Source organism: Apiospora hydei (genome assembly GCF_038363865.1).
Source record: "Apiospora hydei strain CBS 114990 chromosome Unknown utg000009l_segment0_segment0, whole genome shotgun sequence".
In the NCBI taxonomy this organism is placed as follows: domain Eukaryota; kingdom Fungi; phylum Ascomycota; class Sordariomycetes; order Amphisphaeriales; family Apiosporaceae; genus Apiospora; species Apiospora hydei.
Genome location: NW_027117368.1, coordinates 1,776,459 through 1,801,946, shown reverse-complemented (window position 1 = coordinate 1,801,946; position 25,488 = coordinate 1,776,459). Strand labels below are relative to the sequence as shown.

General features: G+C 52.7%; 12 protein-coding genes across 12 annotated transcripts; 7 read left to right on the top strand and 5 right to left on the bottom strand.

Annotated features, from left to right (window-relative positions):
• Positions 1–352: 352 nt before the first annotated feature.
• PG997_012354 (WD domain-containing protein) lies at positions 353–883 on the top strand (the record flags this gene model as incomplete). Its single annotated transcript, XM_066816668.1, has 2 exons — positions 353–464; positions 522–883. The coding sequence occupies 2 exons, from the start codon at positions 353–355 to the stop codon at positions 881–883; spliced, it is 474 nt and encodes a 157-aa protein (XP_066662360.1).
• A 107-nt stretch (positions 884–990) lies between these two features.
• On the top strand, positions 991–1,878 carry PG997_012353 (uncharacterized protein; the record flags this gene model as incomplete). The annotated part of the gene is made up of 1 exon (XM_066816667.1): positions 991–1,878. The coding sequence occupies one exon, from the start codon at positions 991–993 to the stop codon at positions 1,876–1,878; it is 888 nt and encodes a 295-aa protein (XP_066662359.1).
• Positions 1,879–2,995: 1,117 nt separating this feature from the next.
• PG997_012352 (MFS transporter) lies at positions 2,996–4,076 on the bottom strand (the record flags this gene model as incomplete). The annotated part of the gene is made up of 3 exons (XM_066816666.1): positions 2,996–3,323; positions 3,393–3,477; positions 3,641–4,076. The coding sequence occupies 3 exons, from the start codon at positions 4,074–4,076 to the stop codon at positions 2,996–2,998; spliced, it is 849 nt and encodes a 282-aa protein (XP_066662358.1).
• A 618-nt stretch (positions 4,077–4,694) lies between these two features.
• On the top strand, positions 4,695–6,139 carry PG997_012351 (uncharacterized protein; the record flags this gene model as incomplete). The annotated part of the gene is made up of 6 exons (XM_066816665.1): positions 4,695–4,788; positions 4,876–4,981; positions 5,051–5,382; positions 5,470–5,657; positions 5,800–5,918; positions 6,013–6,139. The coding sequence occupies 6 exons, from the start codon at positions 4,695–4,697 to the stop codon at positions 6,137–6,139; spliced, it is 966 nt and encodes a 321-aa protein (XP_066662357.1).
• Positions 6,140–6,300: 161 nt separating this feature from the next.
• On the bottom strand, positions 6,301–8,332 carry PG997_012350 (uncharacterized protein; the record flags this gene model as incomplete). Its single annotated transcript, XM_066816664.1, has 3 exons — positions 6,301–6,962; positions 7,207–7,991; positions 8,058–8,332. 3 exons carry the CDS (start codon positions 8,330–8,332, stop codon positions 6,301–6,303), a joined length of 1,722 nt encoding a protein of 573 aa, XP_066662356.1.
• A 249-nt stretch (positions 8,333–8,581) lies between these two features.
• Positions 8,582–9,187, top strand: PG997_012349 (U6 snRNA-associated Sm-like protein LSm5; the record flags this gene model as incomplete). Its single annotated transcript, XM_066816663.1, has 6 exons — positions 8,582–8,618; positions 8,716–8,772; positions 8,841–8,879; positions 8,947–8,974; positions 9,036–9,099; positions 9,152–9,187. 6 exons carry the CDS (start codon positions 8,582–8,584, stop codon positions 9,185–9,187), a joined length of 261 nt encoding a protein of 86 aa, XP_066662355.1.
• A 391-nt stretch (positions 9,188–9,578) lies between these two features.
• Positions 9,579–10,648, bottom strand: PG997_012348 (DNA-directed RNA polymerase; the record flags this gene model as incomplete). Its single annotated transcript, XM_066816662.1, has 4 exons — positions 9,579–9,775; positions 9,834–9,944; positions 10,005–10,063; positions 10,632–10,648. 4 exons carry the CDS (start codon positions 10,646–10,648, stop codon positions 9,579–9,581), a joined length of 384 nt encoding a protein of 127 aa, XP_066662354.1.
• Positions 10,649–11,458: 810 nt separating this feature from the next.
• On the bottom strand, positions 11,459–15,396 carry PG997_012347 (amino acid permease; the record flags this gene model as incomplete). Its single annotated transcript, XM_066816661.1, has 5 exons — positions 11,459–12,336; positions 12,387–13,055; positions 13,128–14,133; positions 14,192–15,177; positions 15,237–15,396. The coding sequence occupies 5 exons, from the start codon at positions 15,394–15,396 to the stop codon at positions 11,459–11,461; spliced, it is 3,699 nt and encodes a 1,232-aa protein (XP_066662353.1).
• Positions 15,397–17,758: 2,362 nt separating this feature from the next.
• PG997_012346 (Vacuolar amino acid transporter 3) lies at positions 17,759–20,115 on the top strand (the record flags this gene model as incomplete). The annotated part of the gene is made up of 3 exons (XM_066816660.1): positions 17,759–19,627; positions 19,686–19,892; positions 19,945–20,115. The coding sequence occupies 3 exons, from the start codon at positions 17,759–17,761 to the stop codon at positions 20,113–20,115; spliced, it is 2,247 nt and encodes a 748-aa protein (XP_066662352.1).
• A 1,301-nt stretch (positions 20,116–21,416) lies between these two features.
• Positions 21,417–23,486, top strand: PG997_012345 (uncharacterized protein; the record flags this gene model as incomplete). Its single annotated transcript, XM_066816659.1, has 1 exon — positions 21,417–23,486. One exon carries the CDS (start codon positions 21,417–21,419, stop codon positions 23,484–23,486), a length of 2,070 nt encoding a protein of 689 aa, XP_066662351.1.
• A 332-nt stretch (positions 23,487–23,818) lies between these two features.
• Positions 23,819–24,395, bottom strand: PG997_012344 (transcription elongation factor SPT4; the record flags this gene model as incomplete). Its single annotated transcript, XM_066816658.1, has 3 exons — positions 23,819–23,849; positions 23,955–24,205; positions 24,315–24,395. The coding sequence occupies 3 exons, from the start codon at positions 24,393–24,395 to the stop codon at positions 23,819–23,821; spliced, it is 363 nt and encodes a 120-aa protein (XP_066662350.1).
• A 402-nt stretch (positions 24,396–24,797) lies between these two features.
• Positions 24,798–25,229, top strand: PG997_012343 (uncharacterized protein; the record flags this gene model as incomplete). Its single annotated transcript, XM_066816657.1, has 1 exon — positions 24,798–25,229. The coding sequence occupies one exon, from the start codon at positions 24,798–24,800 to the stop codon at positions 25,227–25,229; it is 432 nt and encodes a 143-aa protein (XP_066662349.1).
• Positions 25,230–25,488: the final 259 nt, after the last annotated feature.

Sequence of the window (25,488 nt, the reverse complement as noted above, 5' to 3'; positions counted from 1 at the left end):
GTAGCGGAGACGGGGTGTGGCTAAGTCACTACGACGAGTACACTGGCCAGCCACACTACACGCCCCCTAAGCTCTAGCGCGGGGTCCCTGTAGTCCTGTAGCGGATCTGGCTGGGCCTAGACGATTAGATTGCTAGCTGCTCAAGTGGGCTTCCCCTTATCCAAATTTTTTGAAAATGCGCCTGCGATAAGAACTTTTTTGACGGCTCGGCTCTTGGAGGCATAAGTTCGTGAGGTCCCCGTATAGGCGCAAGAGGATCTGTTTATTACCAATTGATATCTTCTGCCACCACACCCCAGAATACACGGAAGAGCTCTAGATCGGACCTGAACAGGTCGTTTTTGTCTACAAAATGGCTTCATCTACGGGTGCAGGCGAAGGCCAGCAAATCAGGGTCAACTTCACGACGACACTGCCCGATCTCCAGCTGCCCGAGGACAAGAGTCAATTGCTTGTACCTGGAGGTATTTACAGCCCATATGCTATGTAGAGCTTGACCTGAATGCTAACTGTATGTGCAGACATCAAGCGTTATGGCCTGTCCAGAGTCGTCAACTCCGATGCCATGCTGAACACCGACTCCCCCATCCCGCTCGACTTCCTGATTAACGGCACCTTCCTGCGGACGTCGCTGGAGGACTACCTCAAGGAAAATGGCCTGTCTTTCGAAAATACGGTGACGCTGCAGTATGTGCGAAGTTTGGTACCGCCGATTTACCAGGCCAGTTTCGAGCACGATGACTGGGTGGCCGACGTTGACGTGCTATCATCTACTTCTCGCGCCGGACTCTGGGCCGGCAACTCTCTCCCCAAGGTCAGGACCGTATCTTGTCCGCCTCATACGACGGCCTGCTACGGATTTGGAACATGTCCGGGCAAGTGATCGCCACTTCAGCGTCTACCTCGTCCAAGTCGTTCCCCTCGACCGATTACGTCCCAGCCATCAAGTCTGCCAAGTTCCTCGACGCGACTCGAGTCGCCTCTGCCGGTATGGATCAGACGGTCCGCGTCTGGAAGTATAAGGAGGGAAGCGACAAACTCTCCGGCGATCTCAAGCCGACACTTGAGCTGCTGGGCCATAAAGGAGGCATCGAGTCCATGGACGTCCATACCCCCTCGAGCCGCATCCTTACAGCTTCGAATACTGGTGAAATTGGCCTTTGGACGACTTCAGCATCTGCGGCCCCCGACGCCCCTGAAAGTGCCTTGCTCCAAGCAAACCCCGCCAAGAAGCGCAAGGTTTCCGTTTCTTCTGGCGTTCAGAAGGGTGCCCTGTCGATGATGCAGATCCACAGCGGACCTGCATCCGCTGTGGTATTCCACCCCGAAGACTCTACAGCAGCCTACTCCGCAGGCCAGGATCATACTATTCGCACAATTGACTTGACTACCTCCAAGGTTGTTCACAGTTTGACGACAGCACACCCCTTATTGTCTCTATGCTCAGTTCAGGGAATCAGCACCCCCTTACTCGCAGCTGGCACGTCAGCCAGGCATATCACGCTGGTGGACCCACGTGTCTCTGCCACTACGACTTCTGTCATGACGTTGCGTGGACACAGGAATTTTGTGACTTCTCTCAGCGCGTCGCCCATGGACAACTATTCGCTGGTGTCAGGCTCACACGACGGGACCTGCCGCATATGGGATCTCCGGAGCGTGCGCACAGGCTCAAAGGCGGAAGGAGGCGGCAGTGTCAGCGAGGCCGTGTACATCATCGAGAGGGAGAGCCAGAAGGGCCAGAAGAAAAAGAGCGATATTCCCGGCCAGGGATGCAAGGTATTCGGCGTGGCCTGGGACAAGCAATGGGGTATTGTCAGTGGTGGCGAGGATAAGCAAGTGCAGATTAATAAGGGTAGCGACTTGTTGGCTAAGTAGGACGGGCGAGGATCCTTACTTGAATAGATTGATACCCCAGGCGATTTCTCTGGCCATCATGAATTTATTTCTCCAGCTGAAAGAACGTGGATACAGCCACCACAATACGACATTTGTTCCACATGTCATACGTGTTTCTCTCATATGCCTAAGCTTTCAAGCGCCCCCTCCGATCTGACATTGACTTTGCACCGTCTCCATTGGTGCCCCCTGGCCTGAAGTAGTACTAACAGAGGCATCGTACACGCCAATATCAACCCCGTGATGGTAAAGCACCAGCCCAGACCAACGCCATCTACCATTGCCTCGAGGGCCGCGATGCCTGCCGCGCCTAGAAGACAGCGAACCAGATTGTATGCTGCTTGTGCGGTTGAAGTGTACCCGGGATTGAGGTCTGACAGAAGCGTACTGAATATCTATGTTATCCCAGCGCGTCGCTCAACTTACATATCCTGAGCTGTATTGTGGGACGGAGTACTTACAGTAAACATACCCACCATAGTACTTCCTGTGATAAACTGCATACCGAGTGGAACTGCGAGATGCTGGAGGCGCGAAGTGTCAGGGGTCGGTACGGTTCTTGCAAGATGTAGCTGCCTCGTCGTATCCTAATACATGAAAACAGGAAGCTTACAGATTTTCGATCGAGTGACCAGCCGTATCCGATGGTCGCCAGGATGCTGAGTGTCATCAAATACCAAACACTCCGCAACCTGGCTTCTTCGATAGGGAATCCGTCTAAGTTATCTTCTTTGCCCCTATCGGCGTCTACACCATGCTTCCTCGCAGTCAATTTGTAGTCGCGGTCCAGTAATCGGCCTTCCAGGTTTGTCAGCGAGAGAGCATCGGTCAGATTGAGTATAGGTGTTCTATTCCGTTTTTCCCCCTTTGTTCTTTTTTCTTCTTTTTTCTCACTTACCAATCGAATAAGCTGCAAGTATACCTCCCACCCCGGCGAGGAGGTATGTCAGCCCAGCCTGTAGATTATTCAACTTTTATATTTGGATGCAATGAGCTGATAATGATGCCCCCAAACAGCCGAAGATTGTGTATGCCGCCATGGAGCCAGCAAACATGGTTGAGGATGACCCTTTATCAAGAAGGATCTTGAGTATGCTCAGGGGGTTTGGCACATGACATCTTCGCGATTTCCCCCTTGGACCCGCGAATTCTCCTTTGCCATCGACCGCGTCTGTCCCTCGGCGTCTTGAGACTCTTCTTTGGTAGGGCGAGGTCTCAGAAACGAGACCACAGTCCTGCTGTAGCCCGTCGCCGGCACGCTGCCGTTGCCTACGATCCGCTGGCAAGTCTCTGGAAAGAAGAGAATGATGCACAAAAGCAACGAGCCCGAGAGTATTGTCAGCAGCCAGAAGATCCATCTCCATCCTGCCTTCTCCGCAAGCACGCCGCCAAGAACCGGTCCGAGACTGGGGGCAACGTTGGTGCTGGCGGAAGGATAAGTTTATGTCAGCTCTCGGTATCTCTGACTTTGCTTTCGGATTGCGATCGCATACAAACCCATCAGTACGCCAACATAGGAGCCCCTGTCCTTTGCCTGCGTGACGTCGCTAATCACGCCATATGCCAGAGAAATGGTTCCTTCATACGCACGGTACACGGCAGGTCAGCCCCATCATCATTATGTTTTCTCAATACGGTATCAAGCCCATCCAAAGAAAACAACCGGGAGGTGAAGAAGCTTAAGCTCGGGAAGAGGGAAGAGGGGAATCGCAAGGAAGAGATGTATGAAATATACACCCACCTGACGACCCAGCACTTTGCACCATCCTCAAGACCAGTAGCGCCGCGTATGAGTCTTGCAAAGCCAACCCAATATTGGCCCCAAAGTAAAAAGTCAACACCACAATGTATACCGGTCTCCGTCCGGTGTGATCGGCCATATCACCGATCAGTGATGGCGCCAGGCCTGCCACAACCAGGTACGAGGTAATGGTCAGGTTAACGAGCTGTAGTGAAACGTGCATATCTGTGGCCAGGAGCTGAAGGACGGGATAGTAGATGAAGCTACTCAGTCCCGAGAACACCGCCGCGAAGGAGGCAGTCCAGACCACGGCTCGTTTGACGGTCCCGTTGAAGACTGTGTAAGCAGCGCTGGGTTGGGACCGAGACGACATGATATCGGCAGCTTTCTCTCCAGCTGCAGCTGTAAGGGTCTCTTGATGATCTAGAAAACCCATGATTCGTATAGTTTGAGGATATGTCGGAACAATAATGTCGTCTACTGATCCCGATGTCGGGTGTGATATGTTGGTAGGAATGAGTCCAATAGCGGCAAGGTTATATAACAGGGGTGTAGAATACGACAATATGGAATGTAAGGTTGCGACTATACCCATGAATAAGGTATGACACAAGTGTACCAATGATCTTCCAGATGTGCTCCCCTTCTACTGGCCCTTGAGGAATTGTAAACTCATGCCTTACACATTACTTCATCCCATGTCGAGGTGAGCACGTAGACGACAGTTCAAGTCTCGATGTCGTATCGTAACAGGAATAACTGCATGGAGCAGAGGCGTATGGACCGCTGATTGGGTACCGACAAGTAATGCCAGTCGTTTAGCTGTTTGGTCTCCCACAAAAGATCACCAACCCCGCTTCTCATTCCAGCCGGACGGGCGGCGAGGCTTGTTGTACTTTTCAATATGTTGAGTAGTGTCAACATGGACGAAATACTCGCTGTAATTGCTGTAGATAGGACTATGAAACCCCGTCTTGGTGCCCCTTATTTGACCCTGGTCCGCTTGATCCGTACGAAAAGGGGTCACACACAGCCCCTATTGGCAGCATCCAATATGAGCGTGCAGGAGATTGCCAAGGGTGTAGCCGAGGCCGATGAGATCGACCGTTTGGGTCCGAATGTAATTCTCGACAAAAACCTGATGGCTGGTAAGTACAACAGAATAGCCGGCCATGTTAATAGTGAGGCAAACTGTCAAATACAGGTCTACTAAACCCTTCAAGCTTTCCCCGCAGGTAGTATTGTGCTCGAGGTCACACCCTCAGGCTCCAGTGCCTGGGTCAAGACCATCAAAATCGACATCCAACTGCTAGATGGAACGATCAAGTCCTACTTCAAAAGGTACGAGTGACCGGACTTGGAGTCCCATGCACATCAAAACTGACTGGATCCTCAGGGGGCACCTGGGAGCCGCGGGCTAGAGATGATGGAGGGCACATACATATCCGAGAAGTTGATCCACTCCTTCATACCGGAACATGTCCCTGCGCCATTGGCGTTTGGGTCCTATGAGTCGATACCCAATATGCACTACTACATCTGCGACTATATCGACATGACCGACGACCTACCTGACCCAGCCAGGTTTGGCCAGACCCTCTCCAAGTTGCACCTGAACAGTATGGGGAAGTCCCCCACGGGCCAGTACGGATTCCCACTGACGACCCATCTGGCCTTTGTGCCCAACGACAACACCTGGACCGATACCTGGACCGAATGGTTCTCCAACGCAATGAGGAAGAGTAGGTCGACGTGAGAAAGGGAAGTCGAGCGCACGGCTCTCCTGTCATTATTGACCCGAGTACCCCTGCTGACCCACGGTATCGCAGTGCTCGAGGAAGAAGAGCGGTCCCACGGCCAAGACGACGAGCTCGACCGACTGAAAGAGGCCCTCTTCACAAAGGTGATCCCGCGCCTCCTGCGGCCGATGGAGACAGGGGGTAACCGCATCGAGCCGTGTCTGTGCCACTCGGATGTCTGGCCAGGCAACGTGAAGCCCAGTGTCGATGACGAGGAAGTCATGATGTTTGATTCTTGTGCCTTCTGGGGCCACCATGAATGTGCGAAAGCCCATTTCCCATCTTCCATCTTGGAAAGCACTCTCTTGCAATCCACCCGAGAACTCTCCTGACCAGGTTTTACGGAATCAGCGGATCTAGGAACTTGTCGCGCCCCCCCGATATCACATGGGCCGCGCCTATGTCAAGGAGTACTTCAAGAATATACTCCCGTCCAAGCCCGAGGAGGACTTTGAAGACCGCTTTGCACTCTATGCCATGTAAGTCGGGCAGATGAGCCCCACCCGCCGCCTCTTTCTCTCTCTGCTTTGCTGTTCTTGTATGGTTTCTGACTTGCTTGCTTGCTCTGCTCAGGCGATATGATCTGCTGCACTCGGCCTTGTTCCCCAAAGAGCCTCGGTTTCGCGCTACGGCTATGGCGGAGATGCAGCGCTTGGTGGACAAGTACCCAGAAGGCTTCCAGGAAGCCGTCGTGCTTTGAGTTGCCACATACAATATGCAATTCTCGGGCCTGGATGGAGATGTAATTGTATTTATATTTATAGCCTGGAATATGTATATATTCGTTGTTTGATGTTTTGTTTGCGTCCGGCCTATCCCCTTTGATGCCTGTCGATATGCATCGGCGACGAAACTTCAGCACTAGACCAGGGAGCTCCGGGTCAAAGCCTGCCTCGCTATCCTGGACTGTTTCTCCGGCAGCAGCTGGACCACCTCCGCCATATACCTCCTTCGATCGACGGGTAACCTTTCCTTCCTGACGGCTCCCCATATATAGCCTACTACTGTTTTTGTAACCAAAGGGGGACTGCGCAGGATGCCGGCTATATCAGCGGCAGACATCCCTTTGTTTGTATGCCATATGTGATATGCACGTAGCTCATGGAGAGAGGCACAACCCGACTTGGCCCACTCGACTGGGTCAGTTGGCTGGTTTTCCTTTCTGAAGACGGCAGCCCAGGCTTCGGCCGTTTCGACACGCGCATCTCTCGGCCGCACTGCCTTTTCTGTTCCCGAGGTGGTCTTGGCCGCGTCTTTTGTGCCGCCGCGCTTTGATTGCACGTGCGCCTTCAACAAGCGCCGCCTTGCTGTAGGGCTGAGTGTTTGGGGCTGATCGTCCTCTGCTTCTGGTTGCTCAGCCAGCTCTTCGTCGGAACTTGTTTCCAAGTCCGAGCCATCTGTGAAGCGGATGGGCAGATTCAGCTCAGCGTGATGGGGCGTTGGCGGACACGGATTAAGCTGATTTCTATGATGCTCCAAAGTCGCATAAAGATGTACTCCAGCGTATGCGTCCGACGCAGAATCTATAAAACACAAGTAAGCACAGCGCATGGTATTTCGGAGGGGCCAAAACTAACATATAACCTGACCTATGCTAAGGGGCCGAGTCCAATCACTTGATCGGACATTAGTACCCTTAAACATTGGCAGATGAAGGCACTGCTCGACCTGAGTAGCCAGGGGGAATCAGTTTTTTGTTGATGCTCTTGTAGTCACCAGTTCTCGAGTGTGTCACGAGCTTGTAGAGATGGCTTAGCTCCATCAAACCTTTGGAGTCGATGCCCAGGTGGGTACGCAACCTCGTTGCGTCACCCTTGATCCAGACGCCGACCTTTGTGATGTTGGAGTCTTCCATGATCTTCTTGAACATGGGTGATACAAGGTTATCCTCCTTGGGGAAGCAGGCAACGTGAAACAGAGCGATGCGACTTGGACTGGCGAGCTGGATTAACGAGACATTTCGCCGCGGCCCTTGCAAACGAGTAGACTCCGCAACCCATTCGAGGTCAAAACCGAGAACCTTCTCGTTCATGAAATATTGTTCGCATACTCGGTCGGTAGTGTGCCGACTCTTGCAGTAATGCACTTTGACGGGCTGCTCCGAGCCATCCTTGCCAGGGCCTCTGTACATCTTGTATGACCAGAAGGACTCGGGTGTTCCAGGGGCTGCTGACTTGGCAGCGCGGAAGAGCGGCTCGGAGACCCTCCACTTCAATGCAGGGTAAGGGGGATCGTTGGTGTTTTCATCGGATGGTACACATCGATCGGGCGGATCTAGGACGGGAGAATCCACTGCGGCCTCGTCGGCAGTAGCGAGTGCGTCGTTGGAATTCGTCGAAGCGCATTGCTTCTCCCCGCCATCTACAGATGCGTCGCGCTGGCTTTCCTCGGTTGCGGCCGCTTGGGGCGGGGCTTTATCTGAGAGGCCGAGCCACGACCATGATTTCGCAGGGGTTGGCGAGAAGGAAATTCCTCGCGAGGGGTGCCATAGTTGCGACGCAGGACTGGTGTTCATGCTGGGGTATCTGGGAATACTATTTGCCAGCTCGTGGCTGATTAGCTGGCCAAGTCGCGGGCAAGTGAGCCACTTAACGCGTAAGTGGGCGAATGCGACTTACAGTGAAGCGCAACGATAACGAGGAAGCGAACGTCGGGAAGAAGTCAGAGCGTTGCCGGCAGCCTCTGAAATTCCTTTGGGTATCATTGGGAAAGAGACCAAAGCAGCAGCTCCATGTTGTCGGGGGACACGGAGCTTATAGGTGTATAGAGATGCTGATGCAATGCGCGACGGACCGGGAGTGGGAGGGTGGTGATGATGTGCGTGGCCAGCAGTAGGCAGACGCGCCCACCGCTGGGCCGGCCTGGAAGTGAGCGAGTGTTGATGTGCCGCCATGCTCGCGGGCCTATCGTCCAGCAGCTGAGGCTAGGCTACAGCGGGGGGTGGAGGGGATTTGGATTTTGGCGGTAGCTTGGCCTGCTGAGTCATCTCGATATTCAATTGGACTGACTGCGCGCCTACCTTCCTCAGCTCACACCCCTAGCTTCCGCCCAGAATACACCCCCACCACGGAACGTTTTCAGACCCAATATCAAATTGACAGACCTCAAGTTCGACCGCTTCTCTCAACTATTCCCAGACACCATGGCGGCCCCATCCACATCCCAGCTCCTGCCTCTGGGTACGTGTCTCTCTCTCTCACATTGCCTTCCTTCCCTTTGGCAAACGGCATTCGTCCGTCAAATAGGAGGGGCGAACTAAGCTAACCCTTACCGCAGAACTCATCGACAAGTGCGTCGGCTCCAGGATATGGGTGGTCATGAAAGGCGACAAGGGTATGAGAGCAGAAACCGCAGATGCAATCGAATCCGGCTGAGAACTGACGACGGTCGTGTGTGTACAGAGTTCAGCGGTACTCTGGTGGGCTTTGACGATTACGTCAGTAAGTAGGAACCTGAACAAGCCGTCCCCAGCGCGCTTAGCAATACAAGGACTGACATGGGTATTAGACATGGTGCTGGAGGACGTAACAGAATTGTACGGAGATATACCTCATCCGTCCAAGCAGCGTACGGGGTTTACTAACAATCAGCTGCAGTGACTATTCTGGAAACCACACCAAACTGACCAAGATCCTGCTGAACGGCAACAACATCTGCATGGTTGGTTCCCCCAGTTTCTCACACGGGGCGCATAGCACTGACATCCGTATAGTTGATTCCTGGTGGCGAGGGCCCGGTGGCAACCTGAGCAACCACGGGCTTGGTTGGATGGTAGACATAGCCGGTGGATTGCGGAGTTACTTCTGCAGGGTCAAGTCACGGCGAAATCACGGATGAAGGCAGCGGCCAATCAATGATAAATTAGGCATACTCTCTACCTGCTTTACCTGGGGCCGAAAGCGCTTGGAAGGATGCGGCTCCAAAGAATTGGTCTGCAGTGGCCAAGATGTATTGCATACGATCTACTACGCCTTTTGGTCTGCAATGAAGAATTTCGTAATATGCAGCATCCTGTATTACCCTTCGTGGACACTGTTCAGTTCCGTGCCATAACGCCGTTCCATTTTGCAAAAGCCAGAATTTCCCACGAACACAATAACTCCGAGGCGACCCATTTCAGTCATGGAGTGGCTGCGACATTAAGACCCATTGGGTTGGTTGTCCTGGTTACCAGCGGTGGCCATGCGACGCAATTCGTACTCACGGGTGAACTCGCGACCGAGTTGTCCGTACGAAGCTATAAGTTGCTTACACACCTCGATGAAGACCTCGCGTGGGGTGACGGTGCCGTCGGTCTGCACGCGGATCATGAGTTCGGGGACATTGGGATGCGCCACTGCAAAACAGAATCTTAGCAATCTTGAAATGTGACACGATCTTTAGGCTAGACGAACCCTTATACCCGGCCATGTGCACCTTGGGGTGCATCTTAAGATGCTCGGCAATGAGGTTGCCGAGAGTGTGGTCCTCCTTCATCAAGATGAAGTCCGAAGTGCTGGACATGCCTGGTCACAGTGAGTGGGATGTCAAGAATGCTGCAGTGGCAGATCAAATCGGGTTCTTACCAGCATACGGCTTCTCGGTGATCTTCTTTTCATCGTCACCGAGCAAGAAGAGCTCGAAGCTGTGTTCACGGTTAGCTGGATCATGTATGATATCTGGCTGATTGGAAATGATGATTCGAACAAGGGGTCAATATTGTCGTGTTTGGGATTATTCATCTTGAGTCAACCAGTACTTCATCCAATTCCACTTGGAAGGCTGGCCGTGTTCAACTAACTGAAGGATAGCTGCCGTTCCACTTGGATGAATGGCAGTCGATGAAGTTGCCAGAAATGTGTCTTTCAGATGTGTACGCAGGGCAGGCACGAAGGCAAAGAACGGCTGTCAAGCGATCCAAACAATCCATGCCAGCAGAGGGCCCAGAATTTGAATTCGTTGAACCTGTCGCCAAAACATCTTGCAACATTTGAAGTAGACATTTGTTCGGTGCTTCAACCAAAGTACCAAAAGGCTTGGAAGACGACTGAGGTGAAGCTGCAATGAACCTTGGGAGCCGACTTCCAGACAGCTTTCCCATCCAACCATCCGTCGTGTCATTTTCTTCGGGTTCCCACCTCAAGGGGAAACGACAATAAAATGGACTGGAGCTGAGACAAAGAAAGCGACTTGGTCATTTGATAGGTACTCACCGATCCGGGGCGTTCATGTTGTCGGTTTAGGCTGAGATCAACTACGGGAACCCAGGTGCTTGAAGCAGGTGCGCCTCCAGGCAAGCCTCCAAAAAATAAAACTGATAGCAGCAAGACTGGAAGGCCCAAGAATTAGTGATTGAGACGGATTGGGAGGCAGCAGGGCCGACTTGCACAATGAGACCTCGAAACACCCTGTGTCAAGCGGTGATGGAAATGGTCATATAGCAAAAGTATTTGTCAATAGATCGATGTAGATGAATGCAGATAGATGACAATGAAATTGTAGGTAGTAGGTACATTGGCGATGTAGGGGCGCCTCCGCTAAGCGCAGGTACCACCAGGCTTTGACAGGCCGTTGGTACGGTTGGTTGCGACGGGTAAACTTCGGTGAAACAATCCGCTACGTTGATCTATCTACCTACCTCCATTTAAGGTGAACCAGACATTGTCAGATTGGCCGACCAGAGTCATTCCTTCGGTCAATACTCAGAACCCTAGTACATTTTTATATCGCAAGTTTTGGCTTGTTGTTTATTCTCGATACTAGCCAGAGGTTATGGGGATGGATGCACTCAGATGTTTCCATGTTACCTACATGTAGGTAGCAGGAAGCTCGTAACCCATCCAAAGCTGTCCCGTCCCATAAGGGGCGTGTCTCAAACAGAAAACAGATCTTAATTCAATGCATCTAACCTAGCACCTGAATGATGATACCCCGTCACCCAGTTGCTATCCGGGGAGTTCCCTAAACTCTTTTTTAAATATCCGAACGCCATCTCCGAGGTGCTGCCATTTCCAATGCATTCTACGCCCACCCGTCATCATCACAAACTGACAGTGACCGTCATATTGTTACTAAGAACGAGGAGAACGGGCGGTAACTCATGACAGAGAACCTCGATGTCCGAGAGGTACTTCAGGCTGGCTTCCTCATTTTTACTCGTTCCTTCTTCCGGGATTGGCAGGGTGGTCAGGATAACAGCGCTATCGCCACTGTTCTGTCTCATCAACTCATTGAGGATCAGATGCTGAGCCCGGCTCGGCAGATCATTGAATGACAAAGGTAGGCTCTGCGCTGAATATGTTGACTGCGCATCTACATCCGATCTTGCACCAAACTCGTATGATTCTAAAAGTTCCGGTATATGGAGATGCAACTCGGGAAAGGGGTTCTGGGTACCAGAATTTCGTCGCGATCGCATATCGTGCGGATGGGCTTCGGGCTCGGCGAAGGTGAGACGTTGCCCACCACCGTCGTCGTTTTCTACCTTGGTCTCCGGCACAGGACGGCTCGAAAATCGACCCATCGAAGATGCTCGTGACATTGGTGGCCTCTCGGGCTTGGGGGTGCGCATGCCTTCCGGCTCGCAGAAGCTAACACTAGGCCCTGTGCCACCTTCTTCTGTATTTTTGTCTCGAAGTTTCTGAGGGTAGGGGGAGGATTGATAGAGGCCTGGCGTGAGTGTGCCGCTCGTCCTGGTTTTCTGGAAGATGAAGAAGTCGACTCTGCTGCTAGCGATGGAGCGGTCAGGGTCTGCGAGCTCTCCACACTCGGAATGGACACGTTCGTTGTTTGGCCAGATTTCTTGTCCAGCGAGGCTATAGAAGATGACATGGTGCCATAGCCCGAGGTGGCAATCCCACTGTTCTGTCGTGAATGGTGACCCTTTACTCTCTCTGGTTTCCTCGACGCCTGCGGACTCTGCATGTCACCAAGGCTTCTTCGCCGGGTTACATGCAGTAGTGGACGACGCGAAGGCTCGATATCCTCCGCATCACCTTCGCTCACCACGGTGGCTACGTCGTTGAAATCAGCATCGGACGATGACGAACTGGCCCCATCTTCATCCTCGCTATAATAATATTCTTGTTGCGGCACTTGTTCGTCCAACATTTTCGACTCGAGATGTTGAGTATGAATGCCGAAGTTAACCCCAAGTTTGGCTATTTTGGAGACCGTTGGCTTCTTGGGAAGTTCTAGCAGTTCCTGCAAATTCATGACTTGTACTCCATCTTCGTTCTGATTCCTCGGGTTGGAACCACGGCGCCGAGATCCCTCGAGTATGTCTTCGAGTGAAGCAATTCCTGCCGAGAGGGACATCTGTGCCGTTTCCTGTCTGATTCGCTGGAGTTCGTGCCACCATTCGTTGTCCTTGAGAAGCTGATTCACAATGAAGTTGTTTTCTTGACTTTGAATCTTGCCGTTGACAATGTTCTCGTACGTCGTCAACTCCCCCGAGGCCAGCCAAAAGACGTGGACCTCGGCTTGGATCCTGAGTTTGTCGAGGAGAGCTTTCAGACGTGCTTTCTCTTGATCCACCTCATTTTCATACTCGACAAAGACTAGAATTCGAAGTTCGAAGACTTGCTTCCAATTCGGTACGCTTGATAGGATGTAACCCAGCTGTAGAATTAAAGTATCTAATACAAATGTCAGCGACCGCAATGATGTGGGTAATAAGCCACGAACAAGCGTAAAGCAAGACCACTTACAAGTGTCAAAATTGGTCGTGCGCACACTCTTCCCTTGGGCCGTAATTTCAGCAGACATCTGGATAGGCCATAGATCGATGTACTTTTTTATGTTCGCGCCATCCCGCCGAGGAGTCTCCAAAGACTGAAAATTCTTGCCGATAGCTACATTCAAGCGATGCCTATGAGCTAGGTCTTCGACTATCGTCATGTAGCTTGTGACTGGCATAAGACCTTCAGTCCTTATAGCATCGGTTGGGAGGAAGCCCTCAAGGAGGCGAGCTGATGTGTCTCCACGACGACGCCCTGGCCGCTTCCCTTCGGCTTTGTCACTTAGTCTTGCCTTGGCAGCAGAAGCTGGTGCTTCTGGGAGGCTCGCCAGTGGTTTCGACCTCCTGAGCTCATCCATATTATAGAAGCCAAGAATGACAATGTTTGGTCGCATGCCGCCGAGTCCCGCAGAGAGGATTAGGTTCCTCACACCCCATTCAATTGATGGAGACATAGTGAGCTGCACGAAAGCCTTGATTCTCGAATACTCGGTAATATACTTGGTCCACGCGGCCTGCTGCAGCTTAGCCTCATGAATCCCGGTATTGAAATCATCTGTAACAATGACGTGGCCCAGGATATACAAAGACCCTTTCTTCATGGAATTGCAGAACTGAATAAGACGGGTATGGTGTCTCGGATCGTTGATGAGCAGTATGATTTGCGGCCTCCAAAACTTGATGTGCTCCGGCTTGAGACGAAGCAGGTACTTTCTTACTTGATGGTAAATCAGATTCTGCGATACATCACCCCAGTGCTTTGGCGGAGATAAGTAATGGATGAGTAAGAACAGAAAAATGAGGAGGCAAATGGCCGAGGCAGCATATGTTCCATCAATGAAAAACATGGCAGTGGCAGAAAGTATGCTACCAATGAATGCCGACTGCCAGTTGAAGAATTTGAAGGCTGGGCGAAAGTTGGGAGCTGAACCAATCTTTAACAAGAAACAGGCCAGATTCATGACAAAAAAGGTCATCTATGTGACATCGAAAAGTTAGAAGGTGGCACGCCCTAAGATTGGTGATATATCTCACTTGGTATCCCATCGAGATAAGGGTGGCAATCTGATTCAGATCAGCAAAGAAGGCCAACTGAGCAATAGCGTATGTGACCAGAACGGCATTAATGGGTTCGTCGCCACGCTTGGTACCCAGACCGAAAACCGAAAGGCCAGGAAGGAGCTTATCCCTCGAAAGAGCCTGAAGAAGTTTCGCGGAACCGACAAGGCCCATCAAGGCAGAGAAGAATGTAACGGCGCACTCGCCGGCTAAAATAAGCGGTGACCATAAATTTGTGATGGAAATCACATTGGTCTGGAGAAGAAGAGACTCCCGGGTGATGCTTGCTGCCATGGACAGAATCACCACTAGATAGAGTATCAGAGTCGAGAACATGGCCCATAGAGTCCCCTTGGGTATGGCTTTGCTCGGGTTCAACAGATCCCCTGACATGGACGCTCCCGCAAAGATACCCGAGGTAGCTGGGAAGAGGATCCCGAAGAGCTCTCTGAACCTGTCCAGCGACGTGTGATGCAGTGTCGGAGAGTTGGGACGCAGGTTGGACAGCAATGTCTGAGAGCTCAGCCCGGTGAACTCGACATCTAGTCGATCATCCTTGAAAGGAGACTTTGCAATTGCCGATATGGGAATGCTGATAATCGCAATAGTCAGAACGACAAGCAAGCCATTACTGGCACGAGAGAAGGCAGCGCTCCCCGCGAAACACAGAGCAGTGCAGACTACCAGAGCACACGTCTGCATCAGATAGCCTTGCCAATAGCCATCCGGTATGAGAGAGCCTAGGTTGAGCTTCAGGCAGTCGACCAGACCAACCACATTCATGGCAGTGTTGAGCACCTGCGATAGGTAGAACAAGACTCCAATCGACCCACCGAACTCCGGCCCCAAGGACCTGGAGATGAGATAGTAAGCACCGCCGCCCTTGACCTCGCCATTTGAGGCGATTGCAGAGAGGGAAAGAGCGGTTACAAGGTCGATGAAGTATGCAACAACCAGCAGACCTGATCATGTCAGTTACCAATACATCGTCGTCCGGGGTGGCTGTTGGGGCTACACGAACCCAAGATACCAAGGAGTCCGATTCGTCCGAGAATAGAGCCGAAACGCAGGAACATTAGAATGCTCAAAATGTTCAACACGGTTGGAACATAGACCCCGGAGACAGCCCCGAGCTTCGACTTTTTGGCCGATACCGAGCCTGACTCCACGGCACCTCCCATTTTGTCGGAACGGGACTCTAGCGGCATGCTGATTCGTGATGTTCCTCAACCCGTCCCTCAGTCAATTGGTTGGGCAGCTGGCTGCAGGAGATGGCGCATATTCGACCAGCGTTCATACAGTTCGGACCTGCAGGACCATGGAACTATAACGATTAGGATGCAAAGTGGGAGAGCACAAAAAGTAAAGAGGCAGGAACACTCAGTAGAAGCAGAAGCAGAAGCAGAAGCAGAGAGAAGAAGGAAAGGCCAGCTTGGGCAAAGAAGTGAAGGAGACGGTGATCAAGTTTCGCAAACAATAAGTTGGAGCACTGGCGTATAGGTACAGTGGGTTGTGGTCATGGGCTGTCGCCTCCTCCAAGGCCCTAATTGCATTGCCCGTCCGTTCGAGGGAGCACGAATGTGAAGGGATATATCAGGCAGGCAAACCAAACCGACTATGCCATGCAGTAGTGTGTATGCGGGATGGGAGGTGCAGCATCATCCCCGCATGCCTCCCCCACGATAGGCCTGGAAAATTACTGGGCACCCGCCTGGAAAAACAGTGGCACGCAGCAAGCCTGCAGCCCAGAGCCGCCATGCCAAACCGTATTGGCGGGGTTAGATCCTTTTAACTCGCGAAGCTCGGCAAGGTCTTACCAAGCCTTCCCCGACGTCATTCTGGCTGCGCGCGAGCTGCTTGGGTTAGAAAATGCCATGGAGGCGGGGTGCATCGGGCATGTCCAAGTCAATCATTCCAGGCTCACTGACTCGGGCAGCCGGGGTCCCTTAGCATTTTTTTTTAGTAGTTAGTAATCGGACTCATATCTGATCGCCTTGCTTGGCCAGATGGCCAGTATGCTTCCGGAAAACACAGATGCATCCATTGAGTTTGTCATCTCTTCATTCTACAACTCAACAACAGAAAGCCTCCTGGAAGCAAATCGGATTAGATGGCGGAGAGGCTTGCGGCTGTGAAGCAAGATCCAACTCTATCTTACAGCGGTTGTGTCACATGCTGCCTTGATCCATCGAAGGGGGAGATCAACATAAAAGGGCCCCTGGTAGTAACCACAGGTGACATTCTAGGTTACATTCTCCTGTTTCTCGACGCTATTTGGGCTCCCGCGTAGAGTAAACATGAATGCATACGTCTTATGACAAGATCGACCATGATGCACCACCCCCAGAGAGGAGACTCGTATCGAATGTCTTGCACCTACATGGCCTAAGTAGCTTCGGGTGATAGTGTACGAGCATCGGGCCCATCGAATAGTATGCACATACAGACTTTACTTCTAATGTTAGACCTCTACTAACCACATAATCTTTGGTGTTATTTTTACTATTCGGACGATGACATCTGTTGTGTGTCTTTACCAGGCTGGAAGGGGTTCGTTCTTCTGATTTGAAAACGGCAACAATCAAGTGAGGCGCGAAGATATATGCCGAGGACCTCGAGAAGCCTGCTGGTATTGGAAGTGTTTGCTGATGCACCCGCTGTCGTGACCCGGGTCCAAGTCCTCCGGGGACCAATTACCTGTGGCGGGGGTTGCGTTAGTACTGGGTCTTCACTGACCACATGCAACGTATCTAATTTCTGGTGAGAGCGTAGCTCCGTAGATCGTGAAATGCAACACTGGTTACAGGTAGATAGGTATGCATGTAGTATCGAGAAACGGCTTGTTCACCCAGCGAATCAAACCAGCCATGGTGATACGGCCGAGCGGACTACGCATCAATGCGCAGTAGGTATTAGTAGGCGGTAGGCATTGCCTATCGACAGTGGTATGCTGCTGACTAACGGGCGGTCTAATGCATGCGGCCAATGGCCTGGCCAAGAGAGGTAAAGATAATGCAGCACCTTTTTAGCGTCTTGTCATGGCTGGCAGGGCGGTCGGCGTATCTCATCACCTGCCTGACTCGGCCACAAGCAACAGAGGCCAGGGTCTCGTGCGTGCAAATCATCACAAGGGCCATTTCTTGCTCAATACCGATCTTTCACTTCTTCAACCCCGTCGACGAGAACTCGCCTGGTCCATTCGACCTTACCCTCCTCTTCGTGCCTGCTTTCGAATTCCAGCCCTTGCGACCTTATCGCGGCCTGCCTATCATAAGTGGGCGGTAGCCTTTGGTCTTACTTCATCGTTTGTCCAGCTCGCCCGCCCCGAGATAACCAAAGGCTCGTGTGGCGCACTTGCTGGCCCTGGTTGATACCGCCCGCACTGACGTTGGCGTCTTCAAGGCGGTAATTGCAAACCCAGACCACGCGGCTATATCCTCCGACTCAGCCTCAAGGTCCTGACGAGATAGAAACCCGACATTTTTTGATCAAATCTTCGTCGAGCTGCTCGCCCCAACTTAGAGATCCGATCCGATAGTCAACATGGCCACTCCTGATCGGGGTCGGAGCTCCCCATTCGTCCAGCCCATGGCCTCCTCGCCAGGCGGCTCCTTTCGCGGCCGTAACTATGGAACCTCGCTCCCTCGCGCTGACGCGACCGCTCGTTTGGCTTCGCCTGTGCCTTCTGGCGCCTTCGGCGCCCCTTCGCAGAGATCAGCTTCTCCGGCTCCCGCAAACGAAGGCGAGGGCCCGGAGGATCTGACACCTCTGCCTGGCCCTGCTGCCCAAGCGGGTCAACAACCCATAACCGGCCCTGGTGTCTCAGCGCTTGCTGCCGCTTTATCTAATTCAGTAGGCACATCACCGCCAAGATTCGGAACGCCACCGGTACGATCGGCCTCGCCTGCTGCAACGGGGCAGCAGGTCCAACCCTCAGCGACGCCCACCAACTATGGCTCATTCGATGCGAGATCACGATATCTACAGGGTGGTGGAACCGGTGCCTACGAAGACCCTGAGATCATCAAGCGACATCTGGTCCAGCCCTCCGATGCCTCCGATGCAGGTGGCTTCGTGCCTAATGAGGACTCGGTGAAAGGCAAACAGCCAGGAGAAAGCACAGAGGCCGATTTCGACGAGGACGAATTCTCGAGCTTGCGACTCCAAGGCGGTGATATCACTCGCCCCATTTACAAGTGGACCGAAGAAGCTGAAGGCCGCAACCGCCCCCAACGTAGCAAGAGCTTCAGTGTACCCCGTCCAGAGCCCGAGACCGAAGTATTCGATATCAATACTATCAAAGTCCCTGGAGGGTTCCGACGTAACTACCTCCGCAGAGCTGCCAGAAGCCCTTCAAATAGTCCTGAGGACCCAGAGGTCGGTCGTGCCTCGAGGAAACAACCTCAATTGTTCACCACCAGTTTCTTGGAGTTCTTGACTATCTACGGGCACTTCGCCGGTGAGGAGTTGGAAGAGGATGACGAAGATCTTCTTCCAGGCGAGTACTTTGCTTCTGGCGAAGAAGACGAGTACGAGTCGGACGAAGGAAGCGACGACGACCACGAGCCAATGGAAGATAGCACCTTGCTGACACCCTCGCGACGTAAGAGGAGACGGAAGTCTCGTGGCGGTAGTGGCAAAAACACACCAATGAACGCTGCCTTGCTCTTGCTCAAATCGTTCGTCGGTACCGGTGTTCTTTTCCTACCCCGGGCTTACTTCAACGGAGGTATGGTATTCAGTAACGCCGTGCTGCTTGGAGTGGCGATACTCAGCTACTACTGCTTCGTGCTGCTCGTCACTACGCGGCTGAAGGTGGAGGGTTCTTTTGGCGATATCGGTGGCATCCTGTATGGAAAGTGGTTGAGGACGTTGATCCTTTTCTCCATCGTCGTCAGCCAGCTGGGGTTTGTTGCAGCTTACATTGTCTTCACGTCGGAAAACCTACAGGCGTTCTTCCTTGCCGTGACCGACTGCCGTGCAAACATCCCCGTTACCCTCCTAATCATCATCCAAATGGTCATCTTCCTGCCGTTCGCACTGCTTCGAGATATTGGCAAACTTGGCTTCACTGCCTTGATTGCCGATGCTTTCATCGTCATCGGTCTAGCCTACCTTTTCTACTACGATGTTCTCACGCTTAATACCAACGGGCTGGCAGACATCATTCTCTTCAACCAGAAAGATTGGACCCTGTTCATTGGAACGGCCATCTTCACCTTCGAAGGTATCGGACTCATCATCCCTATTCAAGAATCGATGAGAAATCCTGCCAAGTTCCCCAAGGTCATGTTCTATGTGATGATTATCATCACACTTCTATTCACTATCATGGGTGCCATCTCATATGCGGCCTATGGCTCCAAGACCGAGACGGTAGTGTTGTTGAACCTGCCGCAGGACAACAAGCTCGTGAATGGCGTCCAATTCCTCTATTCGCTTGCCATTCTCCTCTCTACCCCCTCTGCAGATCTTCCCCGCGATCAAGATCACCGAGAATGCACTCTTCACTCGGAGTGGCAAGTATAACCCCTATATCAAGTGGCAGAAGAATGGGTTCCGTTTCTTGGTCGTGTTCATGTGCGCCCTCATCGCCTGGGCTGGTGCCGATAACCTGGATAAGTTCGTGGCTTTGGTTGGTAACTTTGCTTGTATCCCGCTGGTCTACATCTACCCGGTAAGTTCCCTGCTCCATGAGTGGCGTGACAGTTTTACTGACGAGACGATAGCCCTTGCTTCACTACCGGGGTGTGGCTCGGGGCCGGCTCTGGAAGATATCGGACATATGTCTGTGCATTTTCGGCGTCGTTGCCATGGCTTACACGACCACGCTGACCGTCATGAGCTGGGCCAGCTCGTCCGGTTCAGGGTTGCCCAAGTATTGCGACACTAAGAACTAGACCTATTAGTAGCCAAACCAGACCAGCTACTACTGCAAGTACCGCTACTACAACCACTTCTGCCCTTTCTTTTAATCTCCTTGTACAACTATTTTTTGCATCAGCAGCGGGAATGACAGCATTTGGGAGTCGTGAGATAGAAGGTATATTTCACAATACGCATAGATTGCAAGCAAGTCGAGAAGCCAATGCTGTTCGGGTCGTCTTATTGGCGTTGGATATTCCATACTGCGTATAGCTACATAGTTTGTTTTCCTTCATAGAAGAATGGAATAGGTTAGGGTTTTGTTTCCTTGAACAAGCAGGCCCCCCATGAGTTGATGACATTGCTAGGTCCTCACTACCCCCGGCCACTAGAGGAGGTCGGAGTTGGATAACATGTAGGCTGTAGAAGTAAGCTAGCTCGCCCTGGGGCCCCGGTTCTCATTATGATCCCATGGCAGGTCTTTCCGCCCGTCCTGTTCTTTGTTGTTAGTCGTTGCTAGCCGAGAGGCTACTCCCATACAATGGCAGCCTACAAAGAGAGGCGGTCCCCCTTGTTCGGGGCTTCAAACTTCCTACGGCAGCCCGATCTCGTGCCTCCCGGCTTGAAGCTGTCCTTTGTCGCCCGGGGGGGCTTTGCCCCATGAGACCGGCGCAAACCTCTTTCCCCTTCTCTTCGCCTCAGGGCTACATGCTGCACCCTCGAGTCATCGGTCGAGAGACGGAGAGAAAAGGGAAAGAAAGAACGTGATGATCATCCTCTATAGTCCGTAGTTGTTGGTTTTAGTTTGACGGGACCGATGGGATTGTTACGGAGTTTGGACTTTCCCTAAACCTCCTTTCCCTTTCTCTAACACGATACAACGTAAATTTTCTCTTAGTCCTGGACCTTCATTATATACTGTGTATACCGTACCCTTTCTCTCTCTTGAGTGAGTTTCTTGTTGTATTCTCTTTAGAATACTGTGTACCCTTTCTCTCTACGAGCTTCTCTGTCTCTCATTCACTCAGCAAATCTTTAGTTTCTTCGAACTCTCCAATCTGGATTCATTCATTCCTATTCTTTGACTCCTTTTATTAGCGTATTTTCATGACCATTGCCATACTGCCTTCGAGAGGCTGGTTCTCTTCGTCTGCCAATCTTTTCAATTCTTCGGCCTTATTTGCGATCGGTAGTGATCAAAGTGAGCCAAGGGACTCGCGAACCAACGTACGGCCATCAGCTCCGGATGCATCACGCACGCAAAAACAGCATCCATAAGCGCTTCCTCCGGCGTTCAAGCAGTGGCGGCAAGACTAGCAACGGTAGCATGGCCATGATGGGTGGCGGTGGTGGCGGCAGTACGAGGGCCAAGAGCGATATATCATCCAATACGCCAGCAGTTGTCGCGGTGGACCACCAGCACTATTACCGCCGCCACCATGCTCCAGACCGAGTATCAGAGCCATCCTCAGTCCAGACAGTAGCAGCACCTGCTAGTAGTCTGATAGGCTCCAATGCCTACAGGAAACCACTAATATCCCAATACAATAAAGCGCCTTTCTCATCCACACAGACACAATCCTCGACAAAAGCCACTGGCATCCGCCGCCCGGGTCTGAGACATCGAGCAACAACACCGCCGCTAGTGGCTGATCACCACCACGGACAGACCGAACACAGCCCCAGAAGCACTCGAAGGAGCCCCAGCGAAAGTGACCATCGGGAGCTGCAGCCCGGGTGCAGCAGATCCGGAGCTATTCGACGAGGCCCTCGGAGCCCTCGGAGCCCTCGGGAAGCCTCGCCACCCAACTTCTCCCGCAAGACAACACCGAGCCCGCCGAATGGCAGGAGCCAATCCGGCTCTGAGACAGGCGATGTGTCCACCAAGGTCCGCGAGACGGAGAAGGAGGACACTGTGAGCTCCCAGGGCGGGGAATACACCTTGCAAGCTAAGACGTACCAGCCCCCTGATCACAGCACCACCATCGTCACCTCCAGTATACAACCTCCGAAGTCGCATTTCTCGCCATCTACTGCGTCCGAGTCCAGTGACAACAACCTCTCGACCACTTCCAGCATCACAGTGAAGTCATGGAAGTCCCCCGACACCACGCCAAGCCAGACGCCGGTTGAGGCGCATTTCACATTACCGGCCACGAAATACGAGAGCAGCAGCAGCAGCAACCATGGCCCGCGCGAACGCCCGTCAAACCCGTCGCTCGAGTTATCGCTTAACAAGGAACTCCCTCTCCTACCCGCCACCACATATCAGCCAGTTGCCCCGAAGGTGGCCGAAGCCACAGGGCAGAAGAAGCCCCAGAAAATGCCACCAGTTCCGAATCACCGTGATCAAGAAATCAAACCCCTTCCCGCTACCGTGGCGACGTGCAATACCAAAATACTAGGGCCTAAGCCGATAGGGGAGTTGTACAAAAGACGACAGAAGACGGGAACGAGCGGAGAATCGGCCACTTCAGCAACGGCAGTCTCAAGAGTCCCCCCTGCGGCCGACGATACTACGATCCCAGTCCGCGAGAAGAAAGGGGCGGCAGTCCCATCATCTTCAGGCAGCATAGCGGCTCGAGTAGGTCTACAGCCTCTCAGTACCCAGGGCTCGAAGGAAAGCCACTTACGTAGCCAATCGCCCTATCCTCGACATCGGAGTCCTCACGGATCTTCCGATCGCTCCGTTCGAAGCGAATCGTCCTCTGCCCCTCCCAGGAAGGCCTCCATAGGGACGATGTATTTCACTATGACCTTTAGCCCCACCAGCAAACAAGCCGAATTAAAAGACATTCTGCCACCAGCGCAGGTCGTGGCAGAAAATCTCGCCAAGCCAGTCATGCCCAAGGGGCAGGGAGATCTTGAGGCAAAAGCGGATCATACGAGGGAGGACGTAGAACGCGAGATGCAAATGCTCATACAAGAAGTCGACTCCGCCTTCAGGGCTTTTGGTACCGCCAGATCGCGGCGGGCTCAGAGAAGCGGAAGCGGCCACAGGGCAGTTGATACAGCACCTGCTACTGCCAAGGGAGACATCAAGACACCCAGCCGCCTGCCGCCACACCGAGAGGAGGAAAGGAGGCACTCGCTAAGCGTTGAGCATTTGAACCTGAGCAAAGAATCAAATGAGTCCAAAGCATCCAATGATATGCCGCGTCAGCCGCCATCGACGCCACGAGACACAACTAATAAAAGCACGCAAGAAAGGGGCATTGCCTTATCTCGGACGTCGCGTAAAGACATGCCGCCGACGCCGCCACCTTCGTGCAGGACGAGCAACCAGAGCGAGTCTTCAAGGGCTGGCCAAAACCCGCCGAGCAAAGGGGGCCGCGAAGAGTGGAAACGTTTTCAGGCAACGGAACGACACCGCGATGATGTTAAGTACAACGGCACAGCATTTTGAGTTGCCCAGGGCGGCGGCCATGAATAGTAGCAACCCTTGTGAACCGAATAGGAGCACCTCCCCGGTGGGAGCGCTGAGCGCTCCGGGCCGGGTTTTGGTTCGTAAGAAAACGCATTTGCTTAACAGCGATCTTTTAATTAGCAATACAGAGCAATTGACCCCTGATTGGACTTAACTGTCTTAACTTCTTTATTTATGCACACGCCAAAAACGCCCGTTCAGAAACATCTCTAATTCCACCCAATTGTGCCAACGCCATGCCATGATTCTTTGCTTTTTCAACCAACCGCCTGCCACCTCTTTCCAACTCTGGGTATCATCTGTCGCAGGGTTTACTCGGCCTCGAGCGCGCTTCCGTCTCTCCTGTAGAACACTAGGGTCAGAACGTAGATCGCAAAAGGTATTGTATGGCATTCTCTCGCAGAAGAATGCGAGAAATGACGTAGAGGGCCGGGCTGGGGCACTTACGGGATATACACGTGTCCCTCGTCCTCGATAGCAGAGCGAATCTCGTCTGGCAATTGGCCGGAGACCTTGGTGGCGTAGACGCCCTGGACGTAGTTGTCGAGGCGCTGCCACTTGGCGACCCAGGACCTGGATGGGTTGGCTAGGGTGATGAGGCCCTCGAAGACCTGGCTCGTGCAGCTCTCGATGGCTTCGGTGTCGTTCTTGAGGTGCAGGAAGTCTTCGCAGTTGGGGCAGCCTTCGTGGCGGAAACGCTGTTGATGATGATTCTCGCGATTAGTCTTTGGAAAAATACCAACAACTAAAAGTGCCCATGCTTTCAAGAAAGCCAGGGAAAGAAGGGGGGTGGGAACGGAAACGTACGCTGGTGGTCATGACGATGGAGCACACCATGCAGGCGCGCAGGTAGCGGTGCTGACCCGGCGGGACGAAGTTGTTGGCCATGTTGCTAGATGTCGTTGCCCTGTTTATCCAACAGCCCTCGGGTTCGGTAGTCGTGAGTTTGCTCGGTCTGGTCGGACGGCGCGAGGATTGGCAATTGGGGAAGAAAGAGTCTCTTGGATTATAATGGCAGGAATGTTGACTATCGCGTTTGGCAGCTGCGGCTGGTTGCGGCGCCTTTACTTAAGGTTATCGATAAGCCTGGTCGCCGAGGAATCCCTGAGCTTTGAACCTAGGTAGCGCACGCAAGTACGCAGGTACCTCCCCTAACCCACGATTTTCAGGGCGCAAGGGCGCTCGCAGACGCTAACACGCGACATACCAGCAGAAGCAATATCACTAGCTCACCAGTTTCGTTCATCTTTCCAAGACGAGACATCACTGTAACTGTTCCTGCAAACCAACATGGCGGAACCTGGCGACACATCGGTGCTGGCTACCGCCAAAGCCAAGTCGCAAAAGTCCCACGAGCTGGCAAGCTGCGTCATGAAGGAACCCCTCTTCTCCTACGCCCATCTGCAAGTCCTCAATGGCAATCCGCTCCAGGAGCCCATAGAACTCGATGCCCTCCAGGTGCGCTCCTACTGCACGGCGGCGCTCCAGCAGTTTCTTGGAATCGCAGGCACAGCAATCTCAATCGACATACTCAAAGTCGACGGATCCGACTGTTGGCTGAGGGTTCCGCGAGACAGTTTGGGCGCCTTTTCGGCCGCTATCACCGCCTGGCGTGGAACAAACGAAAACGGCGTGCACACCACCTTCCAAGTCAAAGGCTGCTCAGACTGGCTGGGCAGTCTCGTGGGCCAGGTCGGGCAAGACACGCTGTGGAGCAAATGAAACAACGTCTGGTGACTTAACCCGGCTTCCAGCGCAGGACAATGGAGAAATTCTAGCGAATCTTGGAACCTAAGAGCTCTCTGGACCAGATACCTTTCCGATACTATGGGTATGTACATGCAACCATTTTGCACCCTGACACCATAATCCCCCCTAAACGCCAATGCTGTGATACGGAATAGCTCTCCACTGTCAAATATGCAGAAATGCTAGGCTACTTCCCAACGATCATACCGATCTTGCCATCCTGTATATCCGT